Source organism: Phyllobates terribilis, unplaced genomic scaffold (assembly GCF_046119375.1).
Source record: "Phyllobates terribilis strain yellow unplaced genomic scaffold, ASM4611937v1 Scaffold_36__1_contigs__length_13169755, whole genome shotgun sequence".
Taxonomy (NCBI): Eukaryota; Metazoa; Chordata; class Amphibia; order Anura; family Dendrobatidae; genus Phyllobates; species Phyllobates terribilis.
In genome coordinates this window covers 7,088,570-7,111,176 of record NW_027362796.1, presented here as the reverse complement: position 1 = coordinate 7,111,176, position 22,607 = coordinate 7,088,570, and the positions used below count along the sequence as shown (strand labels likewise).

Sequence of the window (22,607 nt, the reverse complement as noted above, 5' to 3'; positions counted from 1 at the left end):
TGGTAAGCTACCTGTTGACCTGGAGATGGGAGTCCTGACACCCGAGGACACTTCACCAGAAGCAGACTGGGACACAGAGAGGCAGCAGCAGTACCGGAAAGTACAGGAGAGCGTGGAGCGAAGTCTCTGTCAAGCTAGGGAAAGACAAGAGAAAACTTACAACCAGTATGCTCCCGCTGTTCCCCTGGTACCCGGAGAGCAGGTCTTGAAGAGGAAAAGGCGGCTCCACAAGTTGGACGACCAGTGGGAGAAGGACCCGTACATCGTACTGCCCTCAAGCCACGACAACCCAAAGGTCTGTACCATCAGTAAAGACGGAGGGGAAACCACAACCATTGTATCCCGGGATCACCTGAAGAAGTGTCCCGAACAGCTACGGAACCCTGAAGAGGAACAAGAAGACCCTCGACCCGTAGAGGAAAGGGAAGATATGGTTAGTACTGTGCTCGGAGACTTCCCTCGGTCTTGGACTCAAGTCAATGGCGCAGTTGTGGTACCCGTCCTCACGTTCCTCCAACCAGCATCCCAAGTGCCTACGGAGCAACAGGTAGAACTGGAAGAGCAGCCGGTCCAGGAGGCAGAAGACTCCACACAAGCAGAACAGGAGGATCAACCCTCTGCTTGCAGTGAGCCTGCCATATCCCTAGTGAGCCAAAGAGCCGGTAGACAGCTGCCCAGTTTACCCTTGACAGCTCCTACACCCTGTAGTTCAGGGCTAGACAGTCAGCTCCGTAGGTCCACTAGGGCCACTAGAGGCCAGTTACCCGCACGTTGGAGGATTTGAAGTGTATAAATTGTTTTATTTGTGGTTACCTGTTTTTCTTGTTGCTTGTGTATAATTATGTGTTTCTAGTTATTTATAGGAGTCCTTGGTGGATTTACCGGGAATCCTTGTACATGGTTGGAGCGTAACCTAGGAATGGACTAAAGACTGTTAAGGACTCGGGGCAGGACAGACCCCTACCTGGTTACGTCTCCCTGTTTTGGTGAAATGGACACCTTGCTTTTCTTCAAAAACTGCACCCGGTTGCGGACACGCCGTAACCATCTTTGTGTTTTTCTTATTGTACTATTATTGTTTATACCTTGTTATGTTTAAAAATATGTTTAGTCCCGGAGTACTAAATTTCACTAGGGGGGAATGTGGCACCCCAGGGGTCTGGTTTCCACAGTAACAGCAATGTTATGTCTGAGAGCAGGTGGGAGGTCTCTTGGTCAGGGATCCTGTGCATGCCACACCTCCTGCCCAGTCCTGGGAGGGGAAGAACTTCTCCTATATAAACCTAGGGCTGAGGCAGGGTTAGTGAGTAGAGAAGAAGTAGAGACAGAGAAGCAGATATAGGAAAAGAACATCAGGAGCTCTGTGGGAGCAGTGCTACAAGGAGTCAGGGGCTGGCAGCTGCAGAGCTCGCCCTGACTGAGAAGTTATCACCGGACCCGGAGTCCGAGGCTGTGGGGACTAACTCCTATCCAGCAGCAGAAACCGACCGGCAGGGGATTGCAGGTCCTCTGGCCCAGAAACCCGAAGGCACGGTCACACGCGTGGGACCAGCACCGCCGTCGTGGAGCGGACGCCACTAGAAGGCCCCGAGTCACCGGCCATACGGGTGAGCACCACACGGTACACTCAGGGACGTGGGCTACTTATACCCGCCTCTAGCAAGGTAGCCAGAAGAGTACAGTCAGTTTGGGAGGCCTACAACTCCGCCTGGCCAGGGGAGATCCCATCTGCTCAAGGACTGACCAGGCCCCGATCGCTAGCCAGTACTCCGGGAGGGTCTATATTTATCACCAGTAAAGACCCTGAATTACACCGCATCGTCTCTTGAGTGATTCCTGCTACCCCCATCATCCACGTCGGCTGCCCTGAGGCCATACCCCTCCCGTTGGGGGTGATACTATCACGCTGCACAATCCTACCACTGGCCTCAGCGGTCTGCCCTGCAGCAGCAGCTCCTTAGCTGTACTCAACGGGTGGCGTAGTCGTCCAACATCTACCGCTAATACAGCGCCACTTAGTCTGACTCCCTGGGCACGGACCGGATCACCGCCACGAGACTACAACCCTCAAGAGATCCGGCTCCGGGTAAGCTCCCTCGTGCGCAACGCAGCGCGACACAGGCCCAGGGGCGCGTCATATGATGCCCCCCCACAGTGTAATGCCCCCATTATGCTTCTTATGCAGTATGTATGATGCTCCCCCCCCACAGTGTAATGGCCCCCATTATGCCCCTTATGCAGGATGTATGATGCCCCCCACAGTGTAATGCCCCCATTATGCCCCTTATACAGGATGTATGATGCCCCCACACAGTGTAATGCCCCCATTATGCTCCTTATGCAGGATGTATGATGCCCCCACACAATGTAATGCCCCCATTATGCCCCTTATGCAGGATGTATGATGCCCCACACAGTGTAATGCCCCCATTATGCCCCTTATACAGGATGTATGATGCCCCCACACAGTGTAATGCCCCCATTATGCTCCTTATGCAGGATGTATGATGCCCCCACACAGTGTAATGCCCCCATTATGCCCCTTATACAGTATGTATGATGCCCCACACAGTGTAATGCCCCCATTATGCCCCTTATGCAGTATGTATGATGCCCACACAGTGTAATGCCCCTTATGCAGGATGTATGATGCCCCCACACAGTGTAATGCCCCCATTATGCCCCTTATGCAGTATGTATGATGCCCACACAGTGTAATGCCCCCATTATGCCCCTTATGCAGGATGTATGATGCCCCACACAGTGTAATGCCCCTTATGCAGGATGTGTGATGCCCCACACAGTGTAATGCCCCCATTATGCCCCTTATGCAGGATGTATGATGCCCCCGTTATGCCCCTCATGCAGGATGTATGATGCCCCCACACAGTGTAATGCCCCCATTATGCCCCTTATGCAGTATGTATGATGCCCCCAGACAGTGTAATGCCCCCATTATGCCCCTTATCCAGGATGTATGATGCCCCCACACAGTGTAATGCCCCCATTATGCCCCTTATGCAGGATGTATGATGCCCCCCACAGTGTAATGCCCCCATTATGCCCCTTATGCAGGGTGTATGATGCCCCCACAGAGTAATGCCCCCATTATGCCCCTTATGCAGGATGTATGATGCCCCCACACAGTGTAATGCCCCTTATGCAGGATGTATGATGCCCCCACACAATGTAATGCCCCCATTATGCCCCTTATGCAGGATGTATGATGCCCCCACACAGTGTAATGCCCCCATTATGCCCCTTATCCAGGATGTATGATGCCCCCACACAGTGTAATGCCCCATTATGCCCCTTATGCAGGATGTACGATGCCCCCCCACAGTGTAATGCCCCCCATTATGCCCCTTATGTAGTATGTATGATGCCCCACACAGTGTACTGCCCCCATTATGCCCCTTATGCAGGATGTATGATGCCCCCACAGTGTAATGCCCCCCATTATGCCCCTTATGCAGTATGGATGATGCCCTCACACAGTATAATGTTCCCACAGTACCGCCTGAGGTTCTGCAGTGGAATAATCCCGCTGCACTTGGTTTTTCCTCTGCCTGCTCCCCTACATGTAGACCCTTGAGCATGTATACATGCATGTAGGGGAGCAGGCCTTACCAGATATCGAGGCTTTGTACAGTAATATATCGCATGAGGATTATATCAGAGGAGTAAGATGTTTATAGAAATTGAGATCAGTAGAGTGTAGAAGACATAATGACTTCATGGACAATCTTCTAAAATTCATTCTTACTCATAACGTCTTTCTTTTTGACAGGAAGTACTTACCCGAGCTCAGGGTTACTGCGATGGGGAGCCCCTGTACCCCCTCATCTGCTAATCTATTCCTGGGCTGGTGGGAGGAAACCAACATACTCAGGGATGATTATAAGTGGTGGCATCCATATATTGGGGCATGATATAGATATATTGACAACATTTTTATCATCCGGTCAGGGACGAGTGAACAGTTTCTTGAATTTGGAACTCAATATCCATAGAGTGGGCCTTAGATTTATATCAGAGTTTAATTATTACCAGTTGCCTTTCCTTGATGTACCAATCAAGAAAGTACGGGATGGGAGCCAGGGCTGTGGAGTCGGTAAGCCAAACCTTCGACTCCTACTCCTAAATTTCCATGACACTGTCTCCGACTTCACGACTCCGACTCCCTCATACATGGCTCATGTTTAAGTGATAAATTTACAGTAGGACAAATTTTTCTCAGCTAAAAGTCTAGACCCTTAGATCAGGAATAGGAAAGACATTTATAGGACATTTCATAACTTTCCCAAATTCTTATGAAAAAATATTCCTCACAAACTGCATTGAACTATTGTACCCAATTTATTACATATTTTAGGCGCCGGAGTGGGTCAATTTTATACCGACTCCAACTCCACCAAAATGGGCACTGACTCCACAGCCCTTGTTTGGACCCTAGGGACACTCATCTACCATAAACTATTAAAGTGGCATAGCCACCACCGCATCCTACTTAAAAAAAAAACAAAAAAAAAACAATATCCAAGGGCCAATGTTTACAGTTGAGAAGAAACTGCTCTGTCACAGATCTTAATATACAGGCAATAGACATAAACACCAGATTCAGGGAAAAAGGTACCCACAGTACATTTTGGATTCCGCATGATTGTTTGCAGAAAAACAGGAGAGACAGACACTCCTACATACCTAACCAAGACACCAAGAAAAATATGGGATAACACAAGTAATAGGAATTTGTGACAATCAGAGTGACCATATCTTTAATATCCTCAGAAAACACTAGGATGTACTTGTGGCCGACCTGGACCTGAGGGTTCTGTGTGATCTACTCCCACAATAACTTTCAGAAAGGGTTGGTCAATTAGGGACCGTTTAGCGCATAGTTTCTGAAAAAACTGCACCCAAGGGGACATGGCTAGATAGATGAATCTGTGGTTTCTTTAGATGTGTAGAAAGTTGTACATGTAATTGGATGAGACCATGTAAATCTTTCTTGAGTTCCTCTACAGGTGAAACCTTTTTCCAGAGGGATTATTCCAACTGTAAAACCTCAGGACTTGTATATGTGGCCACATGCACCTGCCCCCTAGATTATGTATGCACGACCAAGAGGCCGTCTTAGAGGAGTGTGGAAGGGGCATTTGGGCAAAATACGCCATGGTTGGGTGCCACGGGTGTGTCAGAGGTGACAGTTGCCCTGCAGGGGTTTGCAGGAGATCTCCACGTTTGGCAATGCAGGCAGCTGCCTAGATGGGAGGCTGTGTTTAGGACCCAGATTCTACCTCCATTTAGTCTGGGTGTATATATACCTGGTGTGTCTATGTTGACGTCGCCGGGTATACTCATTTCTACTTGGAACTTGGCTGAAGCAGCATCACGTTCTCTTTGGAGTCTTTAGGCCGTGTGCCCTGTTGGAGTTTCTTCTAAAGCGAAGTTGTAATTCCCCTGTGTTGTCTTCCCCTTTTGTCTTTAGAGTGCTAGCGGAGGTTGACTAGCGCTCATCTCCTTCCACCCCTAGCTATAACCTTATGCCAGGGATAGTTGGGTGAGGCATGTGATGGGCAACAGCTGCGGAGGCTGTATAGGGACGTTAGGGGGAGACTGGATGATGCTAGTCCAGATTAGGAGGTCACCTCTTCCCCCTTTTCCCTAGTGTCTGGGCTCCCTTTCCCTTTCTCCTCTGTGTTGCACTCAAACCTGGCTTGACATCGGTACACCCCATTAGTGAGACATATGAACAGTGCACATTGAGGTGAAACAAGAGACTTCTCCTTTTGCATCATTGAGGTGGTTAAACCCAATGTGAGAGGTGGTGATCTCAATAGATGTATCCTCAAAAAGGAAAGTGAGTGGATTTCCAGACTGGATTCACAAGGCCCTAAGTGACTGAGCAAATTTCCTATGCCTGTTTTGTATGAATACAGACCCATTCCGGATTACATTTTAGGATTTTATACTCTACCCATTGCTACTCAGTTCCCTGTGAACGAGGTTCACATATTGTTTTACTTCATCAAGAGATCTGAGCTTCTATATCAGAATTATTTCTTATCAGTTATACTATTAAGTAACTAACAAGTGTGGTGTTCCTTGTGTATCTCTAATTATGCAATAGGGGTCAAATATGACCAATTAGGAGTATACTGTGGGCCACCATCCCATATATTTTGTAGTGATAAAGTAGATCCACATGCCGATTGCATGATGGGGGGATGTGCAATACTTATTTTTAGTCTCCCATGATATTGATCTCAGAGAGGATTTTTCTGTTGGTGGAATGCAATGCAATACCATATGCTCTCCAGAGACATGTGGACAATGATCCTAGATGGAATGATAACTACGGGCATGCGCAGTCACAAACTGATTGCCGCCGCGCAACTCGTACCTATCTGGTGTTTCAGCATAAAGAACGTCACTTCCGGACATGCACACTAGGTGATGGACATTATCGAACCTCTAGCTCATGAGAAGTAGCGTAGGCGCAGTATATTATTGTAGACAGACTCTATTCTGTATATCCTGTGACAATTCACCTCTAGGAATGGGAATGGGCCTCCTAGTCTGGGAGGGGTTTTCGATGAAGTGGGATATTTAAACATGGACACCTGGCTATTAGGCACACTATGCTGAACATCATGAATTATCATCCCTCTATCAAGCCTCCTAATGAACCTGTTGGGAAAATGCGTTCAGGCGGATTATTGAAACATTCTCTGAGTACCATACCCTTTCCTTTATACATATTGTAGGGGTTTTACTCACTAGGGCACAATGGGAGGAAACCAGGAGGCATGTTCCTTTAAAAGTTCATGTGCGTTTATTACTTCATAAACCCAGAAGCCAAACAGAAAAGCAAATAGCCTTTAGATCAGGCAAACAAAGTAAATGTCCTTAGCAGGTCTCTGCTCAGCCAGGCCTGTGTGGCACACAAGCTGGGGTAGCGTCCAGTGTCCTGGCTTGGTCTGAAGACAAACATACACAGTAGGCCTTCTACCTCCAAACACACAGACCATGTGCCAAACAACTGACTTCATTTTATAGGCTGTTAACCACACCCAGAGGTGAGGTATGTGGGTAGCTGGACCCGCCCATTCTCTCCTAGCTACCTGTAACCCGGCTCCCAGGTGCACCAAACGATCCTCTTAGTGCTTATCTGTCCTAGAGAAACACTCCGGGTTACATCACAGAGACCAGCCATCTCTGTGACACATACCTCCCATTTACTATGCGACCATTAGCCACCTTACATACCCCCCCCCCCCTCTGCCTAAAGCCGTGGGCTTGACACCTTTTATTACCAGACAGGGGATTCCCGAGAGAGCATCGGCATTACTATGTAGCTTCCCTGCTCTATGTTCTACAGGGAAGTAGGAGTCCTGTAGGGCTAAAAACCCGAGGGTGACTCTGGCATTTTTTCTCTTTTTTCCCTCATCCATCTGAGTGGAGCATAGTCGGATAATAATCTAAATTTTCGACCTAACAGATAGTACGATAAGGTGTCCACCGCACACTTTATAGCCAAGCGTTCCTTCTCTATGACCGAATAATTTTTCTTGCAGGAGGACAGCTTTCTACTCAGGTAGAAGACAGGGTGCTCCTCCCCGTGTATCTCCTGGGAAAGGACTGCTGCTAACCCGACATCTGAGGCATCCGTCTGGAGTATAAACTCTTTCTTGAAGTCCGGGGCAACCAGGACCGGTTGCCTACACAGAGCCAGTTTCATCTTTTGAAAGGATGTCTCCGCCTCTGCAGTCCACTTGGCCTTGGCTGATTTTTGTCCCTTTAAGGAGGTCAGTCAGGGGTGCGGCCATCATGGCGAAGTTTGGGATGAATTTCCTGTAGTATCCCACGATTCCCAGGATGGCTCTGACTTGCTTTATCGACCCTGGTCTCAGCCAATTTTGGATTGCTTCTACTTTAGTATTTTGGGGGTTTAGCTCGACTCTACCCACTACATATCCGAATTACTTGGCTTCTTATTTCCCCATGCCACATTTCTTCGAGTTTATTGAAAACCCCACCTTCCTCAGAGCATCAAACACAGCCTGAATCTTTTCCAGATGACTCTCCCAGTCTGGACTGAGGATAGTATTGTCCAGGTATGTTGTGGCATATTTCTTATGGGATGCAAGGATGCAATCCATAGCTCTCTGGAATTTTGCAGGGGCCCCCTGCAGTCCAAACGGCATCCAGGCATACGTAGAAAACGCAGTCTTCTCTTTGGCTATCTGTGCCATGGGTATCTGCCAATATCCCTTCGTCAGATCCAAGGTGGTTATGTGCCTTGCTGGCCGAAGCCTCTTGATCAGCTCGACGACGCGTGGCATTGGATATGCATCAAATTTGGAAACCTCATTCAACTTCAGATAGTCGTTGCAGAATCTCCACTCACCATTGGGATTTGGGACCTAGACGATCAGGCTCGACCAACTGCTCTTGGATTCTTCAATGACACTGAGCTTCAGCATACAAGCTACCGCTTTGGATATCAACTCTCGTCGGGCCTCAGGTATCAGATAGGGCTTCTAGTTCACCCGCACATGTGGCTCCGTCAGAACCTTGTGTTCTATGACCCTTGTGCAGCCCGACAATTCCGAGAACAGATCCCTGTTCTTCTGCATCAACTCCCGACACTGCTGTTTCTTGGCCTTCATTAGCGTTTCCGCTATTGCGACTCCTCCAACGTCACCTTCTAGCTTGCCCAGCAAGCATGGAGCTTCCACAGCCTCTTTGTCTTGCCACGGCTTGATGAGGTTGATGTGGTATATCTGGTACGGCTTACGTCGTCCCGGTTGATGACCTTGTAGTTCACATCACCCACTTTTACCACCATCTTATACGGCCCTTGCCACTTGGCCAAGAACTTACTTTCCACCATAGGAATTAGCATGAGGACTCCGGTCTCCCGGATTGAATTGCCTCACTCTGGCTGACCGGTTGTAGACTTTGGCATAAGCTTCTTGTGCCTGGAGGAGATGTTCTTTTACGATGGGCATCACCTTCACAATCCTCTCCTGCATCAGAGCAGCGTGCTCGATGACAATCCTGTGGGGAGTGAATTCGGCTTCCCAGATTTCCTTTGTGACATCCAGAAGACCCCGCGAATGTCGGCCATACAGAAGTTCGAATGGCGAGAACCCTGTAGAGGCCTGTGAAACCTTTCGGTTGGAGAACAACAGATACGGTAGGAGACAGTCCCTGTCTCTACTGTCCCTTTCTATGTCCTTCCTCAGTATACTCTTCAGAGTCTTGTTAAACTTTTCGACTAAGCTATCTGTCTGAGGATGGTATACTGAAGTCCTCAGTTGGGAGATTTGGAGGGCTTTGCATAACTCCCTCATCACCTTACTCATAGTCACCGACCAGGAAATTCACTCTATGTCCCTTTGGTAAGCCTGTTGGGGAAAAAACGTGGACCAACTCACAGGATATATTCTTTGCGGAGGAGTTTCTCAGTGGAATCACTTCTGGATAGCATGTGGCATAGTGCAGGATAACCAATATAAATTGATGCCCACGAGCAGATTCAACCAGGGGACTGACCAAGTCCATAGCAATTCTCTCGAACGGCACTTCAATAATGGGCAATGGCACGAGGGGACTTCAAAAGTGAGAGGTGGGGGCAGTTAACTGGCACGTAGTGCAAGACCTGCAATACTTAAATATTTCCCGGTGACATCCGGGCCAATAGAACCTTTGTAAAAGATAATGCCTTATCAACACCAGATACAGCAAGCCTCCATGATAAAGGCAAGGCCAGCACATGTGAAAAATACTGATGCAGACAGCCACTCACTAACCTACCAATTCATGGAGGGGGTGGCTGTGTAGTATTATACATGCACACCGATGGAGTCTGCATAGGGCGCCAGTCACACAGATATGTGCGATGCCCAGTTTCTGGCTTGCAGCTTGTTGATGACTCCCATACTATTAGATCAGACGGGCTGCCCCGCACTATATACGTGCACCCCCACAAGACAGACGCCCCAATTCACCCAGCCAACACTCAGGAGGCCTGGCCGCATCCTGCAGCAAAAAAATGTGCAAAAAGATGAAAAATAGTGTAGAAGATAAATACACCACATGAGCTATTGCTCGATATTTTGGCCAAAATACACAAGCTCGCAACCCAAACGTCAAGGGTCCTCATACTTGTCAGTCCTAACACTAAACATTAAAAATGGTGAACATAAAACATCACAGTAAGGCTGTATGCCCACTATCCGTTTTTTAAGCGTTTCCGCCACGGCAATTCCGCTGCAGAAATGCTTAAACGCTTGGTAGAAGGTCTGCCATGTTCTCCAATGATAATCCCATGTGCTGTGCACATGCTGCGGAAATTTCCGCTGCGGATTATCATTGCGGAAAAATCCGCAGCACTACCAATTATTTTGCGTTAGCGCGGTGTTTTCGCCGCCATTGACTTGCATTGGAACTCATGGAATCCGCATCACTGCATCTGTACATGCAGAATCCATGCGTTTCAATGTGCGGATGGTACCCGGGTTTGGAGAAGAGGAGACTCTCCTCCAGACCCGGGTACAATAGAACCTGTAAAAAAAAAATGAATAAAATAAAAAATATACATTATACTTGCCTTCTGATGGCCCCCGGTGTCCTTAGCGATGCGTCTCAGCTTGCCGTCAGCTCGCGATGGTCTGAAAAGGACCTGCCATGACGTCAATTAGTCATGTGACGGGTCACGCGACCGCTAACGTCGGCAGGTCGTTTAGTCTACTGCGAGCTGCCGGCAAACCAGGACGCATCGGATAAAGACACCGGGGGCCATCAGAAGGTAAGTATATATTTATTTTTTACCATTCTTTCAGTCACCCTATATAAATCCATGCAACTATATAAATCCATGCCGGTTGCATGGATTTATATAGTGTGACCAAGTTGTCAAGCACTTTCCAAGTGATGCTAAAATCGCTTGGAAAGCGCTTGACAACCCGCACGCGGAAATGCATGTGAAGAACGCTTACAATCCGCATGCTTTTTTTCTGCCAGGGAGATGCAGAAACGGTCAGGAAAAACTCCGGAGTATTTCTGCATCGTGGGCACATAGCCTAAAAGATAATGCCTTACCAACACCAGGTCAGATTACTAATGCACTGCAGGATGCAGCAAGCCTCAATGATAAAGGCGGGGCCAGCACATGTGCAAAATACTGATGCAGACAGTCACTCACTAAACTACCATTTCATGGAGGGAGTGGCTGTGTAGTATTATACATGCACACCGATGGAGTCTGCATAGGGCGCCAGTCACACAGATATGTGTGATGCACATTGTCTGGCTTGCAGTCTATTGATGACACCCATACTATTAGATCAGACGGGCTGCCAAGCACTATATACATGCAAGCCCACAAGACATATGCCCCAATTCACCCAGCCAACACTAAAGAGGCCTGGTGGGGTATTTATCATGTGGTGTATTTATCTTATACACTATTTTTCATCTTTTTTGCACATTTTTTTGCACTGTGCTTCACACATATCTGTGTGACTGGCGTCCGCCCTATGCAGACTATTGGTGTGCATGTATAATACTACACAGCCACCCCCTCTATGAATTTGGTAGGTTAGTGAGTGGCTGTCTGCTTCAGTATTTTGCACATGTGCTGGCCCTGCCTTTATCATGCAGGCTTGCTGCATCCTGCAGTGCATTGGCAATCTGACCTGGTGTTGGTAAGGTATTATCTTTTACTGTGATGTTTTTTTAAATTATGTTCAATGTTCACCAATAGAACCTATGCACGATCCGTTCCTGCGTTTTTTTCCACTCCCAGATGTCCCCCCAAGACATGTGAATGGGCCATGTCCAACACCTTCCGTCTGAAGGGGCCCGGCTGTATTAACTGCTCCACACTCTCCTCCCTCACTTTCTTGACCTGGTACAACAACTCCTTACTCATCATAAAATGGGGAAACCTTGTGTCAGCCCCCGACTCCTGTGCAACTCCATTTATAATAGTGACATTATTAAAGGCTTCCTTCAGAGTTAGGTCCCTATGTTGGGCAGACACAAAATTCTCGCTGGTCACCCCTAACTCTGGAATGGCAGACTCAGGGGGCACTACCTCCTCATCCCCCACAAGTACACAAAAAGGAAACCTGTCTGACTCTGGGTGTGGTGATACTTCATTAGGGTTAATTTTTTTCTTATCTGAGCCAGCGAACCCAGAACCCTTCCCCCACAGATCCCAAAGCAAGCAAAAGTCCCAGCCTATAATAATAGGGTGCAACAAGTCCTGAACAACGCCGACCTCGTGGGACTCTGTACCGTGGGCCATTTCAATGTCCACTCTGGCCCTTATGGTAGTCTTTAGCATCACCATGAATGCACTGAACGCCGACTTTTTTCCCCGGGATAATTTGGAGAGGAAGGGTGGCCCTCATAAGGATCACCAGGCTCCCGGAGTCTAGCAGTGCCGTTACCTCCCATCGTTCACCTTCACGTGACATGCTTGTGGCCCCTCGCTGGGTGGACAGTTCACAATGCAGGGCGGATAAGCATAATATGAACTACGTTGTCCTATGCTGCTGTCCATCGGCTCAAGGGTCAGGGGACAACGAGCGGCTATATGGCCTGGGCCGTGGCATCTCCAGCAAACAACATCACCTGTATGGACCTTGGGCACCACCTCCCTCGTCCATTTGGACCTTGGAAGTCCCACCACCTTTTGGGCCTCCACCCCCTGTTGGGAACTCCAGTATGTAGTGGGCTGCCTTCCCAAGGAACCTTCAAACCCCTGGTATCTCTCGATCAGTCCGACCAGTTCATCCGCATACCGGGGATCACCCTGGGCAACCCAAGGCTGTATGGGCCTCGGCAGGGAGTGCACAAACCGGTCCATCACCACCCACTCTACCATCTGCTCAGGCATTGAGGACTCTGGCTGCAGCCACTTCTGGACCAGGTGCCGCAGGTCAAACATTTGGGACGGAGGTGGTTTTGTTCTGGTGATACGAACCCGCTGTGCCCTGATAGTCATTGTCAACCCCAAGCGTGCGAGAATCTCACTTTTTAGCTTGTCATACTCTTTGGCATCCTGCAAAGCTAAATCATAGTACGCCTTTTGGGCGTACTATGCAGAGCTAAATAGGGCGTACTATGCAAAGCTAAATAGGGTGCCCTGCAAAGATAAATCATAGTATGCCTACTGCGCGTACTTCTGGGGCTCTCCAAGTCAAGTATGGCGACAGTACCTCTGCCCACTGCTCTTGTGGAAATTTCTCCCTCTCGGTGACCCTTTGAAACACCATCAGGAAGGTCTCAACGTCATCCCCCCCAGGGTCATTTTCTGCAAAGCCCGTCATGCCGCCTTCCGGACTTGGGAATCATCAGTCGGACCTGGGGTTGGAGCGCTCATCCTCTCCTGGATGGCGGTTGCCAGAAGCTGCATCTGCTGACGTTGTTTCTGCTAGTACTGCTGGATCTGCTGTAACTACAGCGTGTTGGTCTCCTGTTGATGCTGCTTGCTTCATAAACCCAGAAGCCAAACAGAAAAGAAAATAGCCTTTAGATCAGGCAAACAAAGTAAATGTCCCTAGCAGGTCTCTGCTCAGCCAGGCCTGTGTGGCACACAAGCTGCGGTAGCGTCCAGTGTCCTGGCTTGGTTTGAAGACAAACATACACAGGAGGCCTTCTCCCTCCAAACACACAGACCATGTGCCAAACAACAGCCTCCATTTTATAGGCTGTTAACCACACCCAGAGGTGAGGTATGTGGGTAGCTGGACTCGCCCATTCTTTCCTAGCTACCCGTAACCCGGCTCCCAGGTGCACCAAACGATCCTCTTAGTGCTTATGTGTCCTAGAGAAACACTCCGGGTTACATCACAGAGACCAGCCATTTCTGTGACACATGCCTCCCATTGACTACGCAACCATTAACCACCTTAGAATACCTTGATACATATCTGGTTTTATGATTACCCCACGGCTGATGAAAGGGAATCTGTCACCCCCTGGGACTTATCTGACCTCTCATATTGGCATACAGGTGATAGAAATGTGAATCTATACATACCTGTATGCCTCATTTTAGAGGTCTGTTTGCTAAGAAATGGCTTTTTATTCAGTGAAGATTCTGATGCTTGCTGGCCGTGGGGTAGTCGGTGGAGTGGATTCCCTTTAATAAATACTCACTTAGCCCCATTCTTCGTGCAGATACTAATAAATCCAGGACCTATGAGATTTTTACCATATGATAGTTGGATAGTTAGGGGTGTATCATCCATAGCAGCAGCCCACAGGGCCACTATGGTGCCCGTGAAAAAAACACAGATTTTGAGCTTGGTTTAAGTTGGTATCCATGCAGCACATAAATGCATGTTTACTATGGCCATAAATCAGAAAAAAACTATAAGAAAAAAATGATCATAAACCCTGCTGTAAATAAATAAAAACCAAACGTGCATTTAAATAAAATAGGGTTCTTAGTAACACTGTTTTTGATCAAAAATAGCATAAAAGCTATCCCACCATGGTAAAATGAACCCATTCGGGATAGTCCTACTCTCTTTAATATTAAAAACCTTACCATATATCAAAGCCTCAAACTTCTGTGTGTGAATCAGACATGAGAACTAACGTGATAGAAGATTACAGTCCAGGGAAGACGGGAAACATTCATATAGACGGCCGGTGGAGATGTAGTCAGTGAAGAACTCTGGCTAAATATGTTTGTAGAGCCGCAGTAAAAGAGGAAGATGCTGTCCTCCTCCTGAAGTAGTTATTTCTCATGTCACGTGTAATGAATATCTCCTGCAGTATTGCTAATGCCGATTGCAGTGTCGGTAAATGAGACGAGAATTAGCGTTATGGAAGATGAGTCTATGAGAAACGTGTTCAGCTACAGACTCCGAGGAACAAACTGCTTGTTGTCTGTGGCCTAAAATATATAGGTTTTATTAGTAGATGTAAAGAAGAAATCTAAATACTGTAAAATAATAAATCTCCTCAAATGTTTCCCTTATTATCTCCAGTAATTGTATTATTACACAATATCAGATCCTTTCAGTGAAGATCTTCTATTTAAGAGAATTTTCCTTATGGACCCATCAAAGATGGATATGGACAGAGACAAGATGACAGAGAGGATATTAAACCTCACCCTAGAGATCCTCTTCCGTCTTACTGGAGAGGTGAGAGATTCTGATGACGTCACATTACATCATTCTTATCTATGGAAATAACAGATGGACAGAACTGGAGAGGTGAGGACTCTGGAAATGTCTGGAGGGAGATTTATTTATATGTCTTTCCATAACCAGGATTACATATTAGTGAAGACCTCTAGTGAGCGCTGTCAGGTCCATGTGTCTGAGGGATGGGAAAGACCCCTGAGCCCAATCACAGGGCCTCCATCTCACCCCTTCATACATGAGGACATCAATGACCAGAAGATCCTAGATCTCACCTACAAGATGATTGAGCTGCTGACTGGAGAGGTGACACTGCTGGGAATACTGGGACATTATACAGTAATGCTATGAAAGGATTGGGGGGATGACTGTATCATTGTATGTGTCAGGTTCCTGTAAGATGTCAGGATGTCGCTGTCTATTTCTCCATGGAGGAGTGGGAGTATTTAGAAGGACACAAAGATTTGTACAAAGACGTCATGATGGAGGTTCTCCAGCCCCTCACATCACCAGGTAATACACAGGACTAAATACACACGGCCTATAATTATCTGTATGTAAAGAATGAATTCAGTCCCTGTATGTGCTTCCTCCAGATCTATCCAGTAAGAGGACAACACCAGAGAGATGTCCCCGTCCTCTTCTTCCACTGGACTGTAAAGAAGAAGATCCCAATGTTCCTCAGGATCATCAGGTAGATGGAGAGAAGGTGTCATGAGATCTCCCCTATGATGTGTAGACAGCTGTGAAGATCTTGTGCTCAGTCTTGTTTTATCCACCAGTATTATACGTTTTATACTTGTGTAATGAGAACGGTGGAGATAACAGGATTAGAGCTGATCATAGATGTGACTTCTCATCTGTTTGTGACTTTTACAATATTTGTTTCAGGGTGAAGATCTGACCCATATTAATACTACAGAGACATATGTAAGGGGTGATGAGCGGTGTAAAGAGGAGATTCCTACATATGACTACCCAGGTGAGTAGTAACCACTAAATGCAGAGAAGTTACAGATTCTTCTCAGTCACCGGCTGTGGCTGCTTTATCGGTGGTGTAGTCCAGCTGTATCACAATCGTGTCATCACCATTTTGCCTCTAGACCACAACATTCTCTTCCACCCAAAACTGTTCAAATGATTTTGGGCATTGAAACCCTTTTCCATAGAACTTACAACCTGGAGGATCCACCTACTCCCTGTGATTAGGAGACGTTACCTGCCCAGATCTGTAAATCACAAAGTCAGAAATTCACTTAAAAAAATATAATGATGGGACTGTAAGAGAAAGCGGAGGGTAATGATGGTGTTGGCTTCCTAGAACCCTGATATCTTATTGGATGAATCTACCTTCTCTCCCTTCTGTGCTGCTGAATGTGCTCATATGGTCCCTACAAGACCAGGTCCAGTCTTTCTGGCCAAACTTCACTTTTATGATCTACAACATTAAATGTGCAGTGAGGCCAAGTGTGAATTTCTGTACAATAACAGCAGAGTTTCCCTTTATCCTGACTTTTCAAATTCGTTTAAAACCGACTAACTTCAAACCAGATTGTGATAAACTAAACAATAAAAACATTACACCTGTGACATGATATATCTCTAAGCTAAACTTAAGACACCTCATCTCTGCACTATTATAAAAAGTTCTCTTTGAACGTCTAATATTTCTTCCTGAAACTCATCTGACAGAAAATATTGTCCCTTACGATAGTTTAGATTGCCAAGATCCACCGAGCACCATACTCCAATTACCCCAGAGAGGTTTCACCACTAGTTACTCACTACTTACTGATGGAGACTGTTGAGTTTGATCATTTCAGTAGATGTGTTATTGTCTATAGACACAGTTTTGACTATAGTAGTTAGTGCCCAAAATACTCTGATTTAACCCCTTCCTGCAGCCAGTTTTGTGTTCCTATCTGGGCCCATTTTTCAAATCTTATCTGTGTCACTTTATGTGGTGATAACTTTGAGATTCTTCACAAAGGATAATAGGAAACAAATGAACCTTACAGATTATTTTCTAACTTCTCTTGAATCCGACAATACCCTATCTATGGTTGTACACTACTGTCTGGCACATGGCAGGTTAAGAAGGGAAGGAGCGACATTTAGCTATTTGAATGCAGATGTTGCTGGGATAGTGTGCAGACACAATGTATTGGGGACACTGTTTGTTGTCACCTGGCAGCTCAAAAGATGGCTACCACAAACAGGCTATGCGTCATCTACTCCATTTTCCAGATCCCAGGGTTTGCCTTGCTCATCACCCTTTAACCCCTCTATATGGATCTGGACTTAGACAGAGACCCCTAGGCTTGGGCCACAGTGTTACCTAATGTTCTGTGGTGTGAGATGGCAAGAAGAATAGTCAGATAGCCAGGTCAGAACCAGGGGGTCAGAGAAAATACAAAATCACACAAAAGTAGTCAGTAAATGGGCCGAGGTCACAACAGGAAACAAATACAGAAGCCGGGAGCTGAGCACAGAGGACTGAACCAGAGGAGAACAAGGCTGTATCTGGCTGCTTCCAGCAATATGCTTCTAGCTTTAGTAGGGTGTGGTGCTTTCCAAATGGCTGAAGCAAGGAGCAGATTACTTCAGCTGGACAGCACACACACTCATACTGCCAGACTGGATGGTACTACAGGTCCCAGCAACCCTAATCTTACTGGCTGGACAGAGCCTGCGCCGCCCAGAGCTTCTGGTTCTGACGTCTCCTCCATCACCAGCTCCACCTGCAGGATGAATAAGGCTCCTGGTGAGAGAAGCAGACGTCGCAGGAGCAGATCCCAGAGGAGATGGGACCCACCATTTGCAGAAGCCCTAATGTGACCAAATTGCAGAAAACCAGAGCAGTAGAAATCCTCATAAAGTGACTCCATTTTGGAAATTATAACCCTCAGTGAAATAATCTATAGGAGTAGTGACTATTTTGACTCCACAGGCACTTTCTGGAAATTAGCACACAGTGGATGTTGGAGAGTGAAAATTACAAATATACCATTTTATTACCCAACACATAGTGCCCAGATTGTGCTCCAGGAAACACACACCATAAATTAAGTGGGTTCTTCTCACTATAGTAATGTCATATACATGGATGCTAAATGTGGTTTAGGCACACTGCAAGGCTCAGAAGTGAGGGGGCGATCTGACTTTGGGAGAGCGGATATTGCTGGATTGGTTTATGGAAGCCATGTAACCTTTCAAGAGCCTTTGAGCCACTAATAATGTGGAAACCTCTGGTTTTCCATTGACAGATGATGGACCTGAGTGGGGACTTGTTTTTTGTGAGATGAGTAGAAGTTTTTATTGGTATTATTTTCGCCTACATAACATTGTTTGGTGGCTTTTTATTCCATATTAGGGAGGCAGAATTAACAAACAGTTGGACACCACGCTCCACTGGTTCATCCTATGAGGTTTTCTATTAGACTGTGAACTGTTATTGTCTTGGTGAACAATGACGGCTAACATAGGGCAAAATAAAAAAAAACACAGAAAAAGATACAGACTTACCAACACCAAATCATATAACAAATGCACTAGCAGGATGCCGCAGACCCCCATGATAAAAGTGGGGGCAGCGCAGGTGCAAAATACTGATGGAGCAACCACTCACAAACCTACCAATTCATGAAGGGGGTGGTTGCCTAGTATTAAAGATGCACACAGATGAAGCTTGCATAGGACGCCAGTCACACAGGTAGGTGTGATGCACAGTGTCTGACTTAGAATAGTGATGATGCCCATACTATTACATCAGGAAGGCTGCCCAGCACTATATAAGTGCACCCCACATGGACAGACACCCCAGTACACCCAACCAACACTAAAATGCTAATGCATTTGTTATCTGATTTGGTGTTGGTAAGGCTGATTTTTCTGTGATATGTTTTCTTGGTAAATAATGATACTTTTACATAAAGTAAATTTTTACGGAGAGTTTAAGTAAAAATATTCAACAATATAAATTTTAAGGATATGTTATTCATAAATAATAATTGGTTTTATTCTTAGCAGATGACTGTACCGGGAGATCAGAGGAACAGCTGACATCTTCAATTTTTAAATCAGATGATCTTGAGATCCCACAGGATACAATTGAAGTGAATGCCATTACTCCAGATATACCATCATCATCATCCATTCACAGCAAAGATCTGTCATCTGATCCTATGAAACAGGTCCTGTCTTCTGATTCGTTACCGACTACTAAGGAAAATCAAGGTCACAAAATAAGCATTAAAAAACAAACTGCTCCTAAAGCAAAGAAGCCATTTTCACATTCTGAATATGGAAATAGTTTTTCCCTCGAAAACTTTTTTCTTAAATATCAAAGCATTCACACAGCGAAGAATAGATTTTTTTGTTTCAAGTGTGGGAAATTTTTTAACCAGAAATCAAATCTTGTTAATCACCAGAGAAGTCACACAGAGGAGAAGCCATTTTCTTGTTCAGAATGTGGGAAATGTTTTACAGAGAAATCAAGTTTAATCAAATATCAGAGAACTCACACAGGGGAGAAGCCTTATTCCTGTTCAGAATGTGGGAAATGTTTTAGCCGGAAAACAGATTTGGTTGAGCACAAGAGAACTCACACAGGATAGAGGGCTTTTTTCTGTTAAGACATGAGATCTAACTTGATAGAAGATTACAGTCCGGGGAAGACTGGAAACAGTCATATAGACGGGTGGTGATGGACTCTGGCCAAATATGTTTCAAGAGCCGCAGTAGAAGATGAAGGAGTCGTCGTCCGCCTCATGAAGTACAGTACAGACCAAAAGTTTGGACACACCTCATTTAAAAATTTTTCTGTATTTTCATGGCTATGAAAATTGTACATTCACACTGAAGGCATCAAAACTATGAATTAACACATGTGGAATTATATCCTTAACAAAAAAGTGTGAAACAACTGAAAATATGTCTTATATTCTAGGTTCTTCAAAGTAGCCACCTTTTGCCTTTTGCTTTGATGACTGCTTTGCACACACTTGGCATTCTCTTGATGAGCTTCAAGAGGTAGTCACCGGAAATGGTCTTCCAACAATCTTGAAGGAGTTCCCAGAGATGCTTAGCACTTGTTGGCCCTTTTGCCTTCACTCTGCGGTCCAGCTCACCCCAAACCATCTCGATTGGGTTCAGGTCTGGTGACTGTGGAGGCCAGGTCATCTGGCGTAGCACCCAATCACTCTCCTTATTGGTCAAATAGCCCTTACACAGCCTGGAGGTGTGTTTGGGGTCATTGTCCTGTTGAAAAATAAATGATGGTCCAACTAAACGCAAACCGCATGGAATAGCATGCCGCTGCAAGATGCTGCGGTAGCCATGCTGGTTCAGTATGCCTTCAATTTTGAATAAATCCCCAACAGTGTCACCAGCAAAGCACCCCCACACCATCACACCTCCTCCTCCATGCTTCACGGTGGGAACCAAGCATGTAGAGTCCATCCGTTCACCTTTTCTGCGTCGCACAAAGACACGGTGGTTGGAACCAAAGATCTCAAATTTGGACTCATCAGACCAAAGCACAGATTTCCACTGGTCTAATGTCCATTCCTTGTGTTCTTTAGCCCAAACAAGTCTCTTCTGCTTGTTGCCTGTCCTTAGCAATGTTTTCCTAGCAGCTATTTTACCATGAAGGCCTTCTGCACAAAGTCTCCTCTTAAGTTGTTGTAGAGATGTGTCTGCTGCTAGAGCTGTGTGTGGCATTGACCTGGTCTCTAATCTGAGCTGCTGTTAACCTGCGATTTCTGAGGCTGCTGACTCGGATAAACTTATCCTCAGAAGCAGAGGTGACTCTTGGTCTTCCTTTCCTGGGGCGGTCCTCATGTGAGCCAGTTTCTTTGTAGCGCTTGATGGTTTTTGCAACTGCACTTGGGGACACTTTCAAAGTTTTCCCAATTTTTCGCACTGACTGACCTTCATTTCTTAAAGTAATGATGGCCACTCGTTTTTCTTTACTTAGCTGCTTTTTTCTTGCCATAATACAAATTCTAACAGTCTATTCAGTAGGACTATCAGCTGTGTTTCCACCAGACTTCTGCACAACACAACTGATGGTCCCAACCCCATTTATAAGGCAAGAAATCCCACTTATTAAACCGGACAGGGCACACCTGTGAAGTGAAAACCATTTCCGGTGACTACCTCTTGAAGCTCATCAAGAGAATGCCAAGAGTGTGCAAAGCAGTCATCAAAGCAAAAGGTGGCTACTTTGAAGAACCTAGAATATAAGACATATTTTCAGTTGTTTCACACTTTTTTGTTAAGTATATAATTCCACATGTGTTAATTCATAGTTTTGATGCCTTCAGTGTGAATGTACAATTTTCATAGTCATGAAAATACAGAAAAATCCTTAAATGAGAAGGTGTGTCCAAACTTTTGGTCTGTACTGTAGTTATTTCTCATGTCACGTGTAATGAATATCTCCTGCAGTATTGCTAATGCCTATTGCAGTGTCGGTAAATGAGACGAGAATTAACTTTATGGAAGATGAGTCTTTGAGAAACGTGTTCAGCTACAGACTCCAAGGAAGAAACTGCTTGTTGTCTGTGGCCTAAAATATATAGGTTTTATTAGTACATGTAAAGAAGAAAACTAAATACTGTAAAATAATATATGTCCTCATAGGTTTCCCCTTATTATCTCCAGTAATTGTATTATTACACAGGATTTTTATGTTGTTACATCGGCTCATCATCTTCTCATTCAGGTCTCTACAATATCGGATCCTCTCAGTGAAGATCTTCTATTTAAGAGACTTTTCCTTATGGACCCATCAAAAATGGATATGGACAGAGACAAGATGGTGGAGAGGATATTACACCTCACCCTAGAGATCCTCTTCCGGATTACTGGAGAGGTGAGAGATTCTGATGACGTCACATTACATCATTCTTATCTATGGGAATAACAGATGGACAGAACTGGAGAGGTGAGGACTCTGGAAATGTCTGGAGGGAGATTTATTTATATGTCTTTCCATAACCAGGATTACATATTAGTGAAGACCTCTAGTGAGCGCTGTCAGGTCCATGTGTCTGAGGGATGGGAAAGACCCCTGAGCCCAATCACAGGGCCTCCACCTCACCCCCTGATACATGAGGACATCAATGACCAGAAGATCCTAGATCTCACCTACAAGATGATTGAGCTGCTGACTGGAGAGGTGACACTGCTGGGGATGCTGGGACATTATACAGTAACACTATGAAAGGATCGGGGGGATGACTGTCCTTGTATGTGTCAGGTTCCTATAAGATGTCAGGATGTCACTGTCTATTTTTCCATGGAGGAGTGGGAGTATTTAGAAGGACACAAAGATTTGTATAAAGACGTCATGATTGAGGTTCCCCATCCCCTCACATCACCAGGTAATAGACAGGACTAAATACACACGGCCCATAATTATCT

The 22,607-nt window shown here is 45.9% G+C and overlaps 3 protein-coding genes across 10 annotated transcripts in view; 2 read left to right on the top strand and 1 right to left on the bottom strand.

Annotated features, from left to right (window-relative positions):
* The window catches only part of LOC141182801 (uncharacterized), a 228,216-nt gene that overhangs the window by 66,521 nt on the left and 139,088 nt on the right, over positions 1–22,607 (bottom strand). The gene's annotated exons all lie outside the window — the stretch shown is intronic.
* The window catches only part of LOC141182803 (uncharacterized), a 32,158-nt gene continuing 24,619 nt past the window's right edge, over positions 15,069–22,607 (top strand). Inside the window, exons 1-5 of the mRNA XM_073660923.1 lie at positions 15,069–15,179; positions 15,309–15,485; positions 15,569–15,692; positions 15,776–15,873; positions 16,071–16,161. Coding sequence (XP_073517024.1) covers positions 15,087–15,179; positions 15,309–15,485; positions 15,569–15,692; positions 15,776–15,873; positions 16,071–16,161 — 583 coding nt within the window. The 5' untranslated portion in view covers positions 15,069–15,086. The remainder of the gene's footprint in view (positions 15,180–15,308; positions 15,486–15,568; positions 15,693–15,775; positions 15,874–16,070; positions 16,162–22,607) is intronic.
* LOC141182813 (gastrula zinc finger protein XlCGF66.1-like) lies at positions 21,539–22,592 on the top strand. Its single transcript, XM_073660935.1, has 3 exons — positions 21,539–22,056; positions 22,186–22,362; positions 22,444–22,592. Exons 1-3 carry the CDS (start codon positions 21,964–21,966, stop codon positions 22,582–22,584), a joined length of 411 nt encoding a protein of 136 aa, XP_073517036.1. The 5' UTR covers positions 21,539–21,963; the 3' UTR covers positions 22,585–22,592.

What these genes read in the sequence shown, in the direction of transcription:
- LOC141182813 (XM_073660935.1), top strand. Translation starts at nt 21,964, where the DNA reads ATGGACCCATCAAAAATGGATATGGACAGAGACAAGATGGTGGAGAGG. An exon ending in TCTTCCGGATTACTGGAGAG is followed by an intron (nt 22,057 to 22,185) that starts GTGAGAGATTCT and finishes TTCCATAACCAG; the next exon opens with GATTACATATTAGTGAAGAC. An exon ending in TTGAGCTGCTGACTGGAGAG is followed by an intron (nt 22,363 to 22,443) that starts GTGACACTGCTG and finishes TGTATGTGTCAG; the next exon opens with GTTCCTATAAGATGTCAGGA.